General features: G+C 44.3%; 1 protein-coding gene across 4 annotated transcripts in view; it reads left to right on the plus strand.

The window, feature by feature from the left end:
• Nucleotides 1–16,502, plus strand: part of LOC133344612 (zinc finger E-box-binding homeobox 2-like) — a 75,904-nt gene extending 59,402 nt beyond the window's left edge. For 3 of the 4 annotated variants that reach the window (XM_061554623.1, XM_061554625.1, XM_061554626.1), the window contains exons 2-9: nt 1–270; nt 2,045–2,110; nt 3,862–4,113; nt 6,348–6,508; nt 8,198–8,300; nt 8,872–10,709; nt 13,218–13,410; nt 14,335–16,502. In XM_061554623.1, the coding sequence (XP_061410607.1) occupies nt 1–270; nt 2,045–2,110; nt 3,862–4,113; nt 6,348–6,508; nt 8,198–8,300; nt 8,872–10,709; nt 13,218–13,410; nt 14,335–15,050 (3,599 nt within the window). In that variant the 3' untranslated portion in view covers nt 15,051–16,502. The remainder of the gene's footprint in view (nt 271–2,044; nt 2,111–3,861; nt 4,114–6,347; nt 6,509–8,197; nt 8,301–8,871; nt 10,710–13,217; nt 13,411–14,334) is intronic. The other variant, XM_061554624.1, reaches the window with a different exon arrangement.
• The last annotated feature ends 1,084 nt before the right edge of the window (nt 16,503–17,586 follow it).

Consider the following 17,586-nt stretch of genomic DNA (forward strand, 5'->3'; position numbering starts at 1 on the left):
TGGTGAGCTTCGAGAACGTGGTGATGCGAGAGTGTGACCTGGAGGAGGATGATGACCGGCTGCACATCGTGGAGGACGTGGAGGACCAGGAGGACGAGGATGACGATGATGATGGGCGCGTGGGGATGAACGACGGCCAGAGCGAAACGGCCGATGGTGGCGGTGAGCCCAGCCCTTCGCAACCAGCCGAGATGGCCCCTCTGGTCAGGAGGAGGGGCCGGAGGAGAAAGGGAAGCTTCAACTCAGATGAGAAGGACCATGCTGACCATGGTATGCAGCAATACTAAAGCTGGAGTCTTCCAGACATTCCGTTACACATGCATATTGAAGTGATGTTTTGGTTTGCTGCACAGCAGTTGAAACATTGTAGTACCCTATTCCCTAGGTTATCATTACACTTTTTCCTGTTTTTTTCATCAAAAGTTTGGATTGAGTTTTATAGTCCAGAGAAAACATTTGTCTTTTAGAAGACTTGGTTTAATCTAGTTGTTTCGAATTATCATCTGAAAAACGATTCTCCATACCAATACAGTATCACCCAGAGGGCAGAAGACTAACACCAGCCATTCAGAATAGTCTTTCAGGAGACATTTGTCCCAATTTTAAATCGGCACGTTGATAATTGTCTTTTGGAAGATGGCTCTCCCTGGTGCCATATTCTTCCGATGGCAAAGCACACTTTTTTTTCTCAAAATAACCCGACATTTTCAGAGTGCGTCTTACTTCAGAGAATACACGAACGAATAATGCCCTATTATTATTCGCGAAAGCTTCACTATCAGCCTCAAGACTCTTTCATTAGGGTCCTGTATTGTGATGCTTGGCCAATTCTTTTAATGATTGCCGTGCATGTAGGAGGAAACCAGAGTTCTCGGGGCAAAGCCACTCGTGCACAGGATCGCACGCGCAGCTACGACAGAGAAAGTCAAACGAATTTTCGTACTGCCATCTCCTGGTCACCTCTCAGCCCAGATAGGTTTGGGAGTTTATCACAAATATGCGTGATCCACCGGCCTTCAGCTTGCCAAAGTTCTGGACCATAGGCGTGCACCCCTTCAAGCCTGGCTCTGTTAACACAGCAGGAGACAATGGGTTGCCAACTAAGTAAAGAGCAGGCAATGAAGGTAAATGGAATAACGTGACTCATTCAGCAGAATGTATACATGTTTGCCCCAAAATAACATTTGAATCAAATCGTGTGTTTGATGTCTACTTGCAAAATAATTACATTGGGGAATAAAGCTTCCAGGGAGAAGCGAACAACTTGAACATATCAGCATGCAGCAAGGAGCTGTTAAAGGCCTTCATGCAATTATGTATCTATGTTGTAAGGGTAATAATAATGCCGCTTCAATATGTACTTCAATAAAGTATGTCTAAACCTGTGTACGTGGTGTAGCTCATGTCGGTTGTTGTGAGTAGTTACGTGTTGACTTTTAATATTGTGTTTTACTTTGTTGGAGGAATGTTGTACTTCTGTCATTTGCATGTGCTGTGGATCCTAATCCCTGTCTGGTTTATTGGCTAGATAAGCGTTGAATTGCTTTGAACTACGCGCACTTTTTAATATCCCTTGACAACAATGAAGTTTGTTTCTGTGCATTTCCATTCATGTGTAGGTGCAAAGGCTGTTCTTGCATTTAAATTTCAGCAAGTTATTATTATTTATTTTCAAATCCGTGCTGCGAATATAATTTTTACAAATATATTTGCATAATGGAACACAAATAATTGTGTATGTGATTGCAATATGAAGTGTTGAACCTAAGGGATAATACTTGCACTATTTCTGCAGGTATGCAGCATACTCCATAAAGGTGGTCAGGTTAGTGGTCAGAGTGTCTATTGAAGTGACCCATCTGCGACCAGCCAGAGGCACAATAAGAACTCAGTGGTCCCTAATAATCAAATCTGTGTACGCATGGCCAGGTAACTGCACAGGTGTGCTTAGGCAGGTGCAGAGAGGGTGATGTCTATTGGGAATTGGCTTGCTTCACCTGTTCACACAGGTCAATAGTCACCTCTCTGTCTCTCTTATGTGCAGAGGACGTGAAGGATCAAAGTGATGGCCTGGGGCTTGAAAATCTACTTCTGTCCCAAGTGGAGCCAGGTAAGTTTTGCAGAGAGCTGTTCTTGCAGTGTTCTGAGCTCACAGGTTGCATATCCACCGCTTGAACAATGGCTAACCTGTGATGTCGCCATCCATCACAGTCCTGCAATACCAGTATCCATCAGTGGATTATTATTGATCGTCAAGCGCATGATGCAGGTATCAAATTATATGCGTAAGAATCAATGTTTCTCCATTCGTATATGTCGTAGGTCATGGGTTCATGTGATCCCTCCAGACACTAGATGCCGCTAAATTGAATAGGATGTAAAAAAAATTATGGATTCTTTAATCGAATCGTGACCTTGCATTGAGAAAACATTTTAATCACAAGGGGTGATAAATTATTCAATCCCAAAGTATTTTTTTAGAATCCCCAAAAATATACAAACACAAGCATAATTTTACGACTAAATAAGTAAAATTGTGGAATAAAATAAAATACCAAAAAATATTTTCTCACTGGATAACACCTCTTGTCAATGAAATTTCGTAGAAAAATGCTATCATAGTTACATAAGTGCGGTGGGGAATGTTGAGTTTATAGTGAATTAAACACAAGTTAATCACATATACATACCACTTGCTTCTATTAGACATTGTAAATATATATTTTGTTAATATGCTTAATTTGTCGGGCAATATTTTGAATCCAAAACATTACATTTTTTATGAAAATTGGTGAAAACAAATGGGTGCTCATCACAGAACTTTAGAATTAATCTGAAACGTCATCCCTCTTACTGGAAAAAAAGAAATCGGAAAAACTTTCATGGAAAATATTTTAACAGTGAAATCTGCAACTATAAATATTTGGCCCTGTTCATTTATTGATAGTGGGTCTGTAGACATACATTAATAATAAATGTGTTTGATGTGGCTGGATGGCACCAGGGGCCAAGGCTATGTCTGAACGTCTGATTTCAGGTATTAAGCAAACACGCTGAATTCCTGTATTCAGATATTCCATTGGAGACAAGACCAGGTTCTTCATGAGTTTGACGGTCTGAGTCCATTAATCAATTCGGGAAGATAAAGAAAGATGCAGCTCTGCAATTAAATTCTCAGACCGCTGATGGAAGAACGGTCTCTGAGAGAGGGATCCCTACAAGGCCCCTCTCTAGGGAACGTTGGCCCACGTTTGCATGCTGGCTAAAAGTCATAATTTACTGCACACAAAAAAAACAAGTATAAATTTGACATTGCACTCATTTCTATCACCCCATTTCTAAGACCTTAATTGGTAGTGTAAATGACCACTCACTTACCTGCAGAGCTAAGGAAACATGGCTTTTAGGGCCAATGCATGACATATGCTTAAAGCATTTCAACTCAGAGCCTGCAATGCATCTGTCTGGCTCTTGAGGAGAGACAGATTCCTCTGAGTGCAAATGGGTTGCGAGTGTGAGTGATGGACAATAAAGCCCTGAGCCGAAGATCGCCTCGTGTAGACTCAGTTGCATTGTTAATACAAAAAATATATCCATACTCAAATGCAAAATGGGATGATGCTCATCTACACGTGTGACGCTGGGCCACTGGTGGAAACTCCAAATTCCCCGAGAGAGGGCTGTTGTCTCCACAGGATGACAACTCAGTCGTTTCCATTCTTCACGAATAACATTCTGAATCGACCTCAAACCAGAATTCTGTGAGGAATTGAACAAAGTATAAAATGTGAATCGTCCCGTTCAGGCACCATAGCGCAACTGGGATACTATGTTGTGCCACCCCCCCCCCCCCCCCCACAGCGGTCCCATCGGAGGAGACCCAGGCTGGGCCACACGAGGCAGAGAAGGAGTTGGAGGCGGACGCGGTGGAGGCGGAGGGCGAGGACGAGGAGGCCATGGTGGGTGGCAGCCCGGGAGCCACCGCCCCCGTTGAGGGAACCCTCGCCGAGTTCCTGCAGCGGCACGACACGGCCATCATCTACCCCGAGGACCCCGATGAGGTGTCCGGAGGGATGCCAGGAACGCCCGAGACTGGCGTGCGAGATGACAACGGTGAGCAACGCACACGCGCCCTGCCGCTGTCCTTCTGTGTGTCGCGTTGCCGAGTGGCATCGGAGTAGCCTCATGCTCAGACGCGCTTTGGGCTGCTCTCGTCACGTGCCGAGGTTCTGAGACAGTCGTGGAACATCTGAGGCAGTCTCTCTCACTACTGTTGACTTCCCAATCCAGCAAGTAAAATTTTTCATGTTTATTTTATATATATATGGATTACGGCCCTAACTTTGACAGCGTGAAGTTTCTACTGAGAGAGGTGAGCATTGTTTGTAATAAGGCAATACAACAGAAAGAGGAACAGATGGAAGCAGTGGACAAAAACATTTGAGATATCATGTTGACTGTCAAGGAACGTAAGTGGCGTTTGGCCAGGACGTACCGCTAGACGAGATGATGGCTAAAGGATGAGACTGGTGATGGAATGTCAGCCAAAAGAGGGAACAAACCCTGGGAGGATGCCCACCGCAGAGATGGAGCGATGAGATTGGCTGCGATGGAGGATCAAGAAAGACTGTGGCATTGCAGGAATGTGTGGCCTTCATCCAGCAGTGGATTTATGATGGCCGATGATGATGAGTGCTTATGAGTCTCTGTGTATTTTTAATGTGACACTTTTAAGCATTCTTTTACCACTCGGTACAGACGTATGTATTTATAGGGGCCATATAGCAAGCCAAGCCAGATGCTAACTTCCGTGTAAATTAAACTATGATAAGACATTAAGATGCAATCCATTATATAATACCTTGCATGTTACCATTACTCTCTTGACTAATTAATTAGCTGGGCAAATTAGAGTATTTGCGAGGCAATGGCTGCCTTTGCCTTCTGCAGATTCCACAAGCGCAGCCTGTAATTACACATTTTTAATATTTGATGGTATTATACAGTTAATTACTGGCAATGAAGAAGGCAGTCTTGCATCAAGATACGTCTATTCCTGTGGAAGGTGATAGCTATATTTCCGTAATTCCGACATTCATAACTGTTGCATTTTCAATGTTAGGCCAACGTGACAACACATTTAGAAGCCCACAGTTCTAAAGAAGCAAAAATGGCACGATGCTCCCAGAGAACAGGCTGCTATTTGGAAGATGCTAATAACCTTCCTCCACCATGGCTACAATGTGAATGTGAAAACCCCCTTGATAGATTCTGAGCTGTAAAAGTAGTATAATTAATATGTAATGATTCATCGTGTTGGCTTGGCTACATTGTTTCCGAGCTCTCTCTCATGCTGCTGTTAACACACACTTCACTAAAATGTACTGCATATATTAGAGCACAATGTACTAATTACCCCTGCCACAATAATGCATGGTAAAGATTATAAATAAACTCATTGAATTATCTTTTAATATTTTTTTAAACGTATATATAGCTATAACAATGCTTCAATATTCCTACCATATTCCAGTCATCGCAGATTCTAGTATGAACTGCTAATGACCAGACTTCATATTCTTTGGGTCTTTCGGGAAAAGTCATGTAGATAGGTTCAAAGAAAATAACAAAAAACTACGACGTTTCGATCACAACACAAAGTGCTCGTTAGCTTCTAAAGGCATTTTCAACCTTGTTGTGATCGAAACGTCGTAGTTTTTGGTTATTTTCTTAGAACCTACCTATGTGACTTTACCGAAAGACCCAAACAATATGAATTCCTGCAGTCACGAAAGCTCTAATTCAACATTTAATGACCAGACCTTTGTTAATTAATTTACTATGCTCTCATTATTCTCTTTCATTGATCCTAAAAAAAAGCAACAATAAAAAATAACAATTATGCACGTTCAGAAATTCCTTTCAAAAGGAAATGTGAAAAAAAAACACCAGCAACTATTGCTATGCCCCTCCTGTGTGTCTGCAAAGGGTGTGTGTGCATGCATGCGAGTTTTCGTTGTCCTCTCGAAGAAAAGTGTTACTGCAGTACGCGCATTGCAGTAGGAGCCCAGTGATATTCGTTTTAATCCCTCTTACGGCAACATCGGTGGCAATTTTTTTTCCACCAATCCTGAGTTCTCCCCTTAAGTTAGCTCGGCCTTAAATTAGTACCCCGGTGCAGTGTGTAGCCGTCAGCACTGTGGAGACGGGCAGCGGGCGCGTGGTTTCTCCGGCCACACCACCTCCTCGTGTGCATCATGCTGCTCAGCAGCACTTGCCCCTACCATCTGTTAAAGGCTACATACGGGGGGTGAGATCTTTACCTTTGTGCGTTGTCGCGTGCCCAGGGACGCCAGACGCGTTCGCAGGGCTCCTCGCCTGCCCCTACTGCAACCGGGGCTACAAGCGGCTCAGCTCCCTGCGAGAGCACATCCGCTACCGGCACGAACGCGCCATCAACGACACCGCCGGCGGCCTCGCCGACAGCCACAAGCAGCAGCGTGCCCAGGTGATGGCTCGCAGCGTGCGCAGGGCTCGCAGCGTGCGCAGGGCACGCACAGTGCCCGACGCACGCACGCACGCACGCATGCCTCCCTCCCCCCGCCTTGTATCCGACAACTAGGTAGGGCATCGCCCGCGGTGTACGAGCTCGCACCAAACGCACCGCCGCTGTCGTTATCCCTGCCCCGTGACTGAAAGATGCGCACCGCGGAAGGAGGACACTCAGGACACAAGCCTTGCTTACCTATGCTCCGATGAAGGGTTATTGCTCCAAATGTTAATCTGCTATATAATTCTCAGATTTTTTTTTTATATATATAACTCCAAATTGACTTTTGTTTGAGCTACTTTCTTAACGAGTTTTTTTTTATCTACTGCTGAAGTAGTCCTCCGTGTCAATGTGCCCTCTGTTCTCCTGATTCGAAGGAAATCCTCACAGACACGGTACACATATATAGCACATAGCTAGATAGATTATTTCTACTCTTCATGCTTTATAGTCGTAACCAGGATGGGCTGTGCGGTTAATTTGAACATTATTAAGAGCTACCTATGGAATTGCTAACATGCTGTTCCATAGATATCTATTTTATTAAGCCTCTGTAAAGTAGTAGGTGGATGTAGGAAGTATGAATGGTGCAAACATGACCTGTGGAGATGGTCATGGCTCAGTGGGAGAGAGTTTCATGGTGGGCAGCAGGGAACAGACCCAAACTCTGAAATGCTATTGAATTCTGATTTGCTATATCTTTGCCAAATCTTCGAAATGTAATTGCAATCCAGCCACCGCCTCGCAACCCCAAATGTTATTTCAGAGAAAAGAAAATCCTCCAGTCTAAAATAAGGAATATGCTTAGTCGGTTGAGCCACTTCCATAGTCATCGCTGTTGTTAAACATTGGATAGAATTTTGGTTGATTCACTTATCAAACTCTTGTTGTTGTGCAATTTCCTCATTGTCAGGGTGTTCTCACATGCACAGAATCCCACGATGTTCTGTGTTACAACATTCTCTTCTTGCCTGCTTTAGAAAAAAGAATACTTTGATTTATTGTGTGACGGTAGCATAATTTTAATATTTGGGCATTTACATTTATTATAAACTGGTTGGGGTTATACAGTTATTATTAGCAATTGCTTCTATGAATTATAGTGAGCATAGATCATGAATTCATTTTTAAGTCCATTACAATTCTTCAGCCTTTTGACAAAGAGGTGCAGTTAATGGAGTTAATTAAAATACACAGTGTTTACATCAGGAAAATGACTCATTAATCAATTCCTTTTTTTAGATCAGTGGGGTTATAAATATAGTTTGTTTTTTTTCAAGGCGGACCCTGGGAATACTGATACATGTGAGAAGTAATTGCTTTAAATGTTGTAATATTGTTTTATATTCTTCGTACAATTTTGTGAGTAGTCGACAGTTGTCTCATGGAATTGCCACAGTAATGTGTAATTACAATCATTGACTCAGCACCACCAGTAGAAGTGAAAAACCACCGTACACTTTATTCAGTGGACTTATTTTAAAAAAAAAATTCGGAAATGTATAGAGACACTTTCAGGGTAGTTTTTTTTACTGGCAGTTGAATGTCACTACTAATCTTTGCAGCGTCTTAAAAGCACGAGCAGTAAAAGAAAATAGTTACTGAAGTTTATATATAACAGTTTGTTCCCAACATCTTTATTTACAGAGTCAATCGCAGAGCACTGGGAACCGGAAATTTAAGTGCACAGAGTGTGGAAAGGCCTTCAAGTACAAGCACCACCTGAAAGAGCACTTCCGCATTCACAGTGGTGAGTCTCCTGGGAGTAGCTCTCAAGTTGAGGATGTGTCTGCTCTCCCTGATAATAATTGGCATTTATTTTAGAAGCAATAAATGTGACACTGCTTATGAGGTGGCAGAACATTGCGGGTCACTTTTCTTTATGGTGTTAAAAAACGGTGTTTCTGAAATGTAAAAGTATATGCATATACACGTAAGTAGAAGTTACGTTGAAATAAAATGGCAATAAACGATTGCATTGGCTCGGATGCACACACACACATAAGCTCATCATGTTCATTATTAACACTGCTTCATAAATGTGATGGACAATACGCCAATCACTTTATACAATGGCTCTCCATATTGCTGGCAAAGGTACAATGCCAAAACATTAGCCAAGTATACATTTTATGTGAATGAGGCAGTTAATGATGAATGTGGAGGGGTTTTTAAATTACGTTCACACAACTTCAGGAAAGAACATGAATGAATGCTTGGTATCTTTTATTCACTTTCAAAGCACTGCTTAGATGATCTTCTGACAGGCGGCGCAAAAAATCGTGACCACTAACCGCGATTCCTTCGCCTGTCGTGCGCAGGTGAGAAGCCATACGAATGTCCCAACTGCAAGAAGCGTTTCTCCCACTCGGGATCCTACAGCTCTCACATCAGCAGCAAGAAGTGCATCGGGGCTCTGCCAGCCAATGGCAGGACACACGGGGGCAGAGCGGGGGCTTCCGCACAGGTGTCCGCAGCTTGCCTTTCCCCTTCCGGCTCCCCGGCCGCTTGCAGCAGCCCGCCCTCGGAGAGCGCGCGACTCGTTTCCACGGCAAGCGCCGTGACCACCGCCAGCTCGGACCTGCACAGAGGCGTGCAGGTGAAGGCGGAGCCGGTGGACTACCCCAACGGGGACTATCGCGCCATGGTGGTGATGGCCTCGCGGGGGCTGTCGGGACTCGCCCCCTTTCTTAACGGCGGCATCCGGGCGGCTCACTGCCTCGGCGTCCCGCATTATGTGGCCACCGCGACCGCATCCGGGGCAAAGTCCGGCGCGCGCAAGACGCCCGAGGTGGCGTACGACCCGTCGCTCGAAAAGCGCAACGGCGACTTTCGAGGCTCGAACGGCAGTGGCGAGATGTTCAAGCGGGAGAACTACTCGACGACGACGACTGCCTCTCCGCCCCACATGTCCGGCGGCGGTAGTGCAGCGGTCGTGGCGAAGAGTGCAGAAGACCCCGCGCGCATGGAAGAAGACCACGAGAATTGCACGCAAAGTGACGCGGAGGAAACCGGCCGGATGACTGTCAAGATAAAGACCGAAGCCGCAGAACCTGAGAGCCATTTGCCGGTGACCAGAGAGAGGCCCTGCTATGCCTGCCAGTTCTGCAGCGAATCGTTCGCAGGCCCCATTCCTCTCCACCAACATGAGCGCTATCTGTGTAAGATGAACGAGGAAATTAAGGCCGTCTTGCAGCCATCGCCACCACATTCCACTTGTCCCACACCCAAGAAAAAGACAAAGAACTCAATCACCTCACACACAGCTGGAAAAGCATTGGTTGGAGGCTGCCATGTGCCCACTATTGATGACCAGCTCGCATTGCTGAAGTCATACCTCTACGCTCGAAACATCGAACCAAGCCCGGAGGAGCTCATAAAGATTTCTCTAGCCATGAGCCTCCCGGGTGATTTGTTGCGGCAATGGATGGACAAGAAAGGACCAGTGACAGATGCTGTACCCAGCTACTGCACATCGGGAAGTTCTCCATCGTACAACATCCAGGAGGCATCACAGAGCCATTCTCCAGCCAGGCAGGGTGTGGGCAGCAGGGGAAGCAGCCCGCTCCAGCGCTCCGGAATGTTCTTGCCGAGCAGTGATGGCATTCCAGCAGCCACAGCACCGACGTCATCCCCGCACGGAGGGAGCGCGTGCGTGAGAAACGGCCACCCCAATGGCCTGACCAACGGGCTGCAGGATCAGTGCGAGCCACTCGACCTGTCCGTGCCAAAACTGAGCCAGGTGAAGAGGAGGGGCAAAGAGTCCCCCCCCAGCCACCGTTTGGGTGGCCACGGTGGAGAAGAGCAGCCGTTAAACTTGACAACCGGCACAGGCGTTTCCAAGTCAGTGTTAAACTCCTTTCATAGTTTGAAGACCTCGCCGAGCCACAGCACCGATGATCTTCCAGAGAATAAGCCTGTTATAAGCGTGGCATCCGTAGCAAGCTATGCTCCTGGTGGTCAGGTGTTCACGGGCTTTCCCCCACCTCTGGGCTTAATGCCGACGCTCCACATGGGCTTTCCAGGGCTGGGGCATTATGGAGGGATGGACACAGGTTCTTTTCTTCCGAGAATCCCGCCCTATGGAGGCTTGGCAGAGGCAGCATCCTTGACTGACGGACAAGACAGAAGAGGCCTGCAGAGACGACACCTCACACAGGTGAGCTGTGCAGACAATAGGTTTTGGGTACCATAGAGATGTGTGAATGCATTTGCCTATGAGAACATTGCATTATTAGTATTAAGTGGCAGACTCCTGTAAAGGCTGGTTATGCTAAACGGAACTTTACCGATATTCTTTGAGATGCTGCTATTTGGCTCTTCGCGTTAAAAGGTCACTTTCACCCTGGTAAAAGCAGTTGTTACCCTGGGGTGACATGGGGGTGATGTACATCCCCATTGGCGTCTCTGGTATGGTCAGTATTTCCATAGAACAGCTACTGTTCGGCTTCCTGCAAAGCGGTGGACATTTTACAGACACTGGTGGGATGATAGGCTGATTAAACTCCCAACCTGGGTTCAAGCTCACGATGTGTCGATTGTGAGTTAATCTCTCGAGCTGCCGACATCATCCGGCCAAATGTTCACACATTAATGCACTGCACACCAGTGGCGGTTTGTGTCTCGAGACATGAGGAGGCCAACGGTAAAGTTCACCTTTGGATTTGCAATCACGGACGATGCGTTCAGGTGGACCAATTGGTAATTTGATTTGAGCACAACGGCAGCGAGCGGACGCGTGTGGTGATGCACCAGCGCTGGGCTCCCACCAGACCAGGCCTCCTGGGAAGCCTCTCGGCCTGCGTGTTGGCCATGCGGTGGAACAAAAAAAATGGCTTTTGTTGAAGCCACCGCCAGTGCATTCCAGTTTCTCACTGGATCCACCTACACGTGAGACTGAAAAACCCGAGGCGGACTTTGTTTCGTCCTCAACCTGGAGTCATAAACTGCCACTGCTGTACACTCAGTGGATATATTTGTGGTTGAATCGAGAAACGTTGCCCTGCGGCTATTTTAACTCAACCGAATGTTGTATCTAATTGGAAGCATTATAGAGGCAACCGTGCTATATATGTGAGGGCATGTTAAGCTTAATTAGCATATATTGGTAGTTTTTACATATCACAATTCACCGGATTGACCATAAAATGAAGGCAGTGGTGTGGGATGCTGTTAATTACTATTTTCACCTTAAGCTCATCCAGCGCAGGCAAAATCTAAGCGTGCATTAACGCCTACCCCTAAACCATATCTGCGACAAAATACGTGTTACCTGTTAATAAATTAGTTTTTGAGACACTTAAATAAAATTCTAACTGAATTAGACATAATTGTGCCATATGTATATTTAACTTAAAATTGCGCCCTATCAGCCCATTTGGCAACTACAAATTAAATGCTTAATACTAACTAAAAAAAAAGCATAACTTACATCACGTTCAAATTCTATGAAATAATTATCAGGGTTTCAATTAACCCTCGCGAACAGGTATAATGTAGCCCTTAAACATAATGAGGCAGCAGTCACTGATGAAAGATGTGATAATGCAGAGAAAAGGGCATTTTGGCAGGGCATTCGAGCATCATGTCAATGCATTTGAATGGTACTGCCAAAAGCATTACTAATTGCAGGCTATTGAAAACTAATTTGACATCCTTTAGCACATTACCTCAGCCCTGATATCCAAAAGTCACACGATTCTGAATGCTGCTAATGGGGTTCTTTACTCAGCGTGGGTTGGATCACGCACATTTCATCATGCACGAAATACTCCGAAGAGCTCAAGATGGTCAGTAGGTAGAAGTACATCGAGTGTGATCCTGACCTATCCTCCTAGATTTTTATTCCTACATTCACACTCGTTAAAATAATTGGCCACACATACCGATGCAGGCTATAATAATTAAATCGCGTACGGCCGGCCCTTCATCCGCCGCTGGATAAAGGTCACGGGGATTTGTTTGAGTGTGCACTTCACGAAGCTACTCCATGTCGGTTGATCAAGAGGGTGGAGGGTAGCCCAACAGGACCAGATCAGATATCACGTTTAGATTACTTAGATAATTTCCCTGCTTTAAATTTGCACGCGATAAGCCACTTTGTTGAGCCGTCATTTGTGGACCAGGTCGCTTCTGAAAAATACGTTAATAGCTCCGTAGGCTTAACCCGCTAAGAAAAACAATAGTTTAGTTTTATTTGTATATTTTTTTAAAGTGATTTGTTAACCTTGCCTATACTTTGCACTCCTATCGTGTTGTTGTACTCTTTGTTGTTGTAACGTTCTGAGCCACCCCGACTGGACATCAGTCAAAAAGAGCTTTGTAGGTCATCTGATTCCTCCAGTACGAATAAAATATTATGATTCTGATCACTCACCACTGATGTTACCCATTGCCGGGTATCAAACTTAGGTCGCGGGGCTTATAACGCAGTGTTCCAACTACTCTTGTCACCACTCCATTGCAAGGCCCTTGTGAATAAGACTCGTTGAGTCATTTATGACTTCAAGAAAATATTTTCGTAAAACGAATAAAAGAGACTCCTTTAAATCTGTCATCAAGTTACTGCAAAGGCTTAGCAAACATGTGTGTGTGCCAAATAACAGACCGTTTGTGATGTCCACGCGATGAGTTCGAGATAATCATGCTTGTCATCGTGTCTGGACAGGCGGATTCGCCAGAAGAAGGCATGGGGAGTCCTTTGGGCTCAGATGAGGTGACGGACTCCGAGTCGGGTCTCTCTGTGCGCAAGCGTCAGAAGAAAGGGGAGAGTGCACTGGGGGGCTCGTACTCCTGTGACCTGTGCGACAAAACCTTTCACAAGAGTAGCTCGCTGCTGCGGCACAAGTATGAACACACGGGTATGTCTCATCGCGTGTGCCGCCTTAAGCAAAGCGTATCGCAGCAGGCCTTCACAACACCATTTCTTAAACGTGCCTTTGCGTCGCGATGTCACTGGCAGCATGACGAGCTGCGATCTTGATTCATGGACGGAATTGTAATGTCGTCTTATGAAATTTTTTTTTTTAAAGAATCCCAATTTAAATGCTGGAGTTACTGTTTTGCATATTCATCTGACAAATTAGGTAATTGATTCATGATCCATTTTCATGTGATTAATAATGTGCTTAAATTACTTTTCATTAGCCACGTGAAAATAATATCGGGTTGCTCGAACGCCTGCGATACCGCTTTGCAATTGAAATATTTGCTTGTCCACTGATTATTAAATTGTTATTTACACAAATGCATATTGGTGCTGTGTCTTCCTAAAAATAATATCGCTCGTTATGAAAGTCACCTAAGCGCGTGGCACTTTCTACCTCCGATTAGTACGGTTGGCTACGTACGGTGCAAAAGAAGCACATCGCATTACAAAGATCGCCTTTCGTGAACGGGAGTTCTAACACGACGCTCGATTTCCCTCTTTTTTCAAATCCTTTATATTAAGTTCGCTTGCTTGCTTGCTTGCGTGCTTGCTTGCTTGCTTACGACCGTGCAAATTTTTCGGTCGTTTTTTAACCCACTTCCCGTGATCCAATCGAGCTGACATTTTCCACACAGACTCGTTGTGCGTGACAATTAATTTTCGTGAAAAAATGTTTCCAAAATTTTCCACTAATTTAGGGAAAAAAATCATATTTAATTTAAAATACCAATGTGATAAAAATGAAACTCTTACTCAAGAAAAACAGAAATGAATAATAAAATAAAATCGATGCCACACATATAAAGAATTTATAGTGAAAAACGTTGTTTTTACGGGTTAATTTTATGCATTTCAGGCAAGCGTCCGCACCAGTGCGACGTGTGCAACAAGGCGTTCAAACACAAGCACCACCTCATCGAGCACTCGCGCCTGCACTCGGGGGAGAAGCCCTACCAATGCGACCGTTGTGGCAAGCGCTTCTCGCACTCGGGCTCCTACTCGCAGCACATGAACCACCGCTACTCCTACTGTCGGCGCGGAGAGGGCGACCGGGATGGCGAGCCGAGCATTATGGGATTGGAGCGAAGCATTATGGGAGAGGAGCGCAGCATGCTGGGGGAGGAGCAAGGAATTGTGGGAGAAGAGCTGGGCATTCGGGGAGCGCAAGAGGATGCCTCGGTGGTGGAGGATGCCGACAAGGGGGCGGTCGGACAGGAGGAAAGCATGATGGAAGAGGAGGGAGGAGAAGAGGGGAGTGCCACAGAAAATGGATCAAAATGTTCCCAAGAGGAGGAGGCGTGGGGAGAGGAGGAAGAGCAGTGTGCGAAGGTGAATGATTACGAGCGACGGGGCTTTGAAGACGCCGCAGACGAGGAGGCCGAGGAAAAGTGTTCCGAGGCAGCAGCAGAAGAAGAGAGAGCAGGTAATGAAGATGAGGAAATGGAGTTGAGCGGGGAGTTGGACAGAGGCATACAAGTAGGACAGACGCAAATAAAGTGTGAAGATGACGACGACGACGACGACGAAGATGATGAAGAAGATGCAAGCAGCAGCTTAGGGGCCTCTCGATGATTTTCCAGCTCCTTGTTGTTGGAGCCGTCTCACTGGCCTAGTGGCCCAAGACTACCATTATTGTTCTAACCATTGCTGTGCCTCAGCTGTCCTCTTAAGTTGTTTTTTTTTCCCCTTGTTGAGTGAAAGGATGTGCCAGTGATGTTCGAGCGAATCAATGTGCCAGTGTTGTTTGAAAAGCATTTGATTGCAAACTTGCCATATCGGGCTAAACTTCTTGCAATTCAACAGGCTCTCTTGGACTTTGTTGGACTTTTGGTTTTACAAAAAGAAAAAAGTATGATGTACCCTAACCTGTTAATGTAGACATTTAAACATAATACTTTGATCAGTGTATGGTAGATTTTATTTTGACGTTGTTAAGCCTGAAGGATAAAATGAAGAGAAATTACCTTAAGTGAAAAAGGTAGAAAAGCCTTTAATATGCAGAAATTTTTGTACCATTTTTATCTGTGTGCCACTCTTTTGTAAAAGCAGTGTTATTTTTTAGGCAAGCCAGTTTAAGTAGCTTATACTTCCAACACTACATCAGTATTCAGTTCATGACATGCACCGGCGTTATTTTATGTAGCCAGATTTTGTGCATTGTACATTGTTAGTGCAATTTCACATTGTCGCCATTACACTAAGTTTTCAAATTAAACTCCCAAATTAGTGGTTATTTTTCTTAAACAATGCTTCGATAACTTTTCTATTTATGTTTCTTAATTGTTGTTTTCATCTCTGTAATTTATTTCATACTTTAGAGTAAACTAGATGGTTTTATAAATAGATGCTAGAATTTTATGCAGTTCATGGAGAAAAAAATGTTTCACTCTTCTCCCCGTGATAATGTACTTGCCGTAACATTTACATGCAGTGTTAACCTCTGTTTTTTAAATTGTTGTTTATCTGCCCAACAGTATTTCCCAGCTGCCCAACCCTTTTTAATGACCTTACATTTCATCGCAGTTTGTTTACTGATGCAGCCAAATGGCTGACACTTGAATTTGTAATTTTAACTGTGGAAATAAATACCAGCCACAAAAGGCCCCCTTGTAGCACGTTACTTTTCCCCTCTAACCATTCGGTCTGTGCTTTTACTCTCAGCTTGGGTTTCAGTTGCCAGGACATCTTGGCATAATAATAATAATAATGTATCAAGCCAAGGGTAAAGTCACTGCTTGCCTGCCCAATGCACAGCCCGTTAGCGATTAACCAATCCCCATCCCGCACCTCCTCCTCTGCTAAGCATCACTTTGGTTGTGCCTTCTGTATATCAATTGTTATTTTTGTTCATTTTTCCCAAGCCAATGTGTCCTGTTGACCAAACCCCATCTGCTGTCAATTTTTTTTTCTTTGCTAAGTTTTGGATGGGCCAGAAATGTCTATATTTTGACTTGTTTCGGCATCACCGTTATACAGTATTAACATTTATTTAATTGACAATAAACTTTCCGAAACACCTCTTCATACTCCGGGTCAGTCTTCTCAGTTTCTCGAGGTGAGATTGTTGAGTGCCAAAGGAGCAAAAAAAGCCGCTGCTTATCTTTTTTACTTGATTACAGCAAGCGTGCTGTGACGGTTCCACCCGAAGACGGAAGCTTGTGTTGCCTCCGAAACGTCGTGATTTTTATTTTATTTTACTTTTATTAATTTTGATTTTTTTACCTACCTGACTTTACCGAAAAAAACTAAGAATACCGCTGCTTATCCACTGCTACTTGCCGAGGTAAGTAATGTTAAGGGCAAAGGTTAATATGTAAGAAAAAAAGGACCAAACCTCTGCGCTCCCATGATCGAGCACACCTGCATTTTATTACTCGTTAAACTTAACACACTATTTTAATGAGGCATGTAATATGCACCCTGTCATACTATCTTGACATGCGGATAGTTCACAGGCTCACAAAAGCAATTAAGAAAATCCCTCTGATGTGTTTCATTTAGTAAGTTTTCAAAAATTCTGTCGGCACCAGTGAGAGCGAAGTTAAAATAATTGATCTAAAAATATCTATGAAAAGTGCCATATGATAACGAGCTCATTTCCATCAAAATAAGCGGCTGTTAGTCTCTAATAGTTCTGCACACTCGCTCCCTGGTAGAGAGGAAGAGAAACCCTTGACGCCGAAATGGCCTCGTGTTGAACTTTTGTGTCCGGGGAGCTAATAACATACTGAACATATCGGACGAATAATTTTAACAAATTTTGTAATGGTCCAAAATGTTACATTTGGAATACGGTTACCGTTTGATTAAAATTTTCATAAACAGCATGTTTGTTTTAGGGCTCATATCGTGTATTTGTATTAACTCTGAAATGGTTTAAAGGTCACATTTTCTTTCAAATGAGGCAATGTACTTTACCAAATCTCTTCCAACTTCACCCTCAAAATATTTTAAGACTTAACATTTTCTCAATATCTACATTTTGTTTTTAAGTAGTACCACAGTTTCTGGCAGGTACACATGTACAATGAAATACAAAATAAAATGCAGGTCGCATTCCCGAATTGCTTCATTCACGACCGCAGACTAAAAAGTCTACTCCCGCGCT

Source organism: Lethenteron reissneri, chromosome 20, assembly GCF_015708825.2.
Source record: "Lethenteron reissneri isolate LAM-NWPU_2019-01 chromosome 20, ASM1570882v1, whole genome shotgun sequence".
NCBI classification, from domain to species: domain Eukaryota; kingdom Metazoa; phylum Chordata; class Hyperoartia; order Petromyzontiformes; family Petromyzontidae; genus Lethenteron; species Lethenteron reissneri.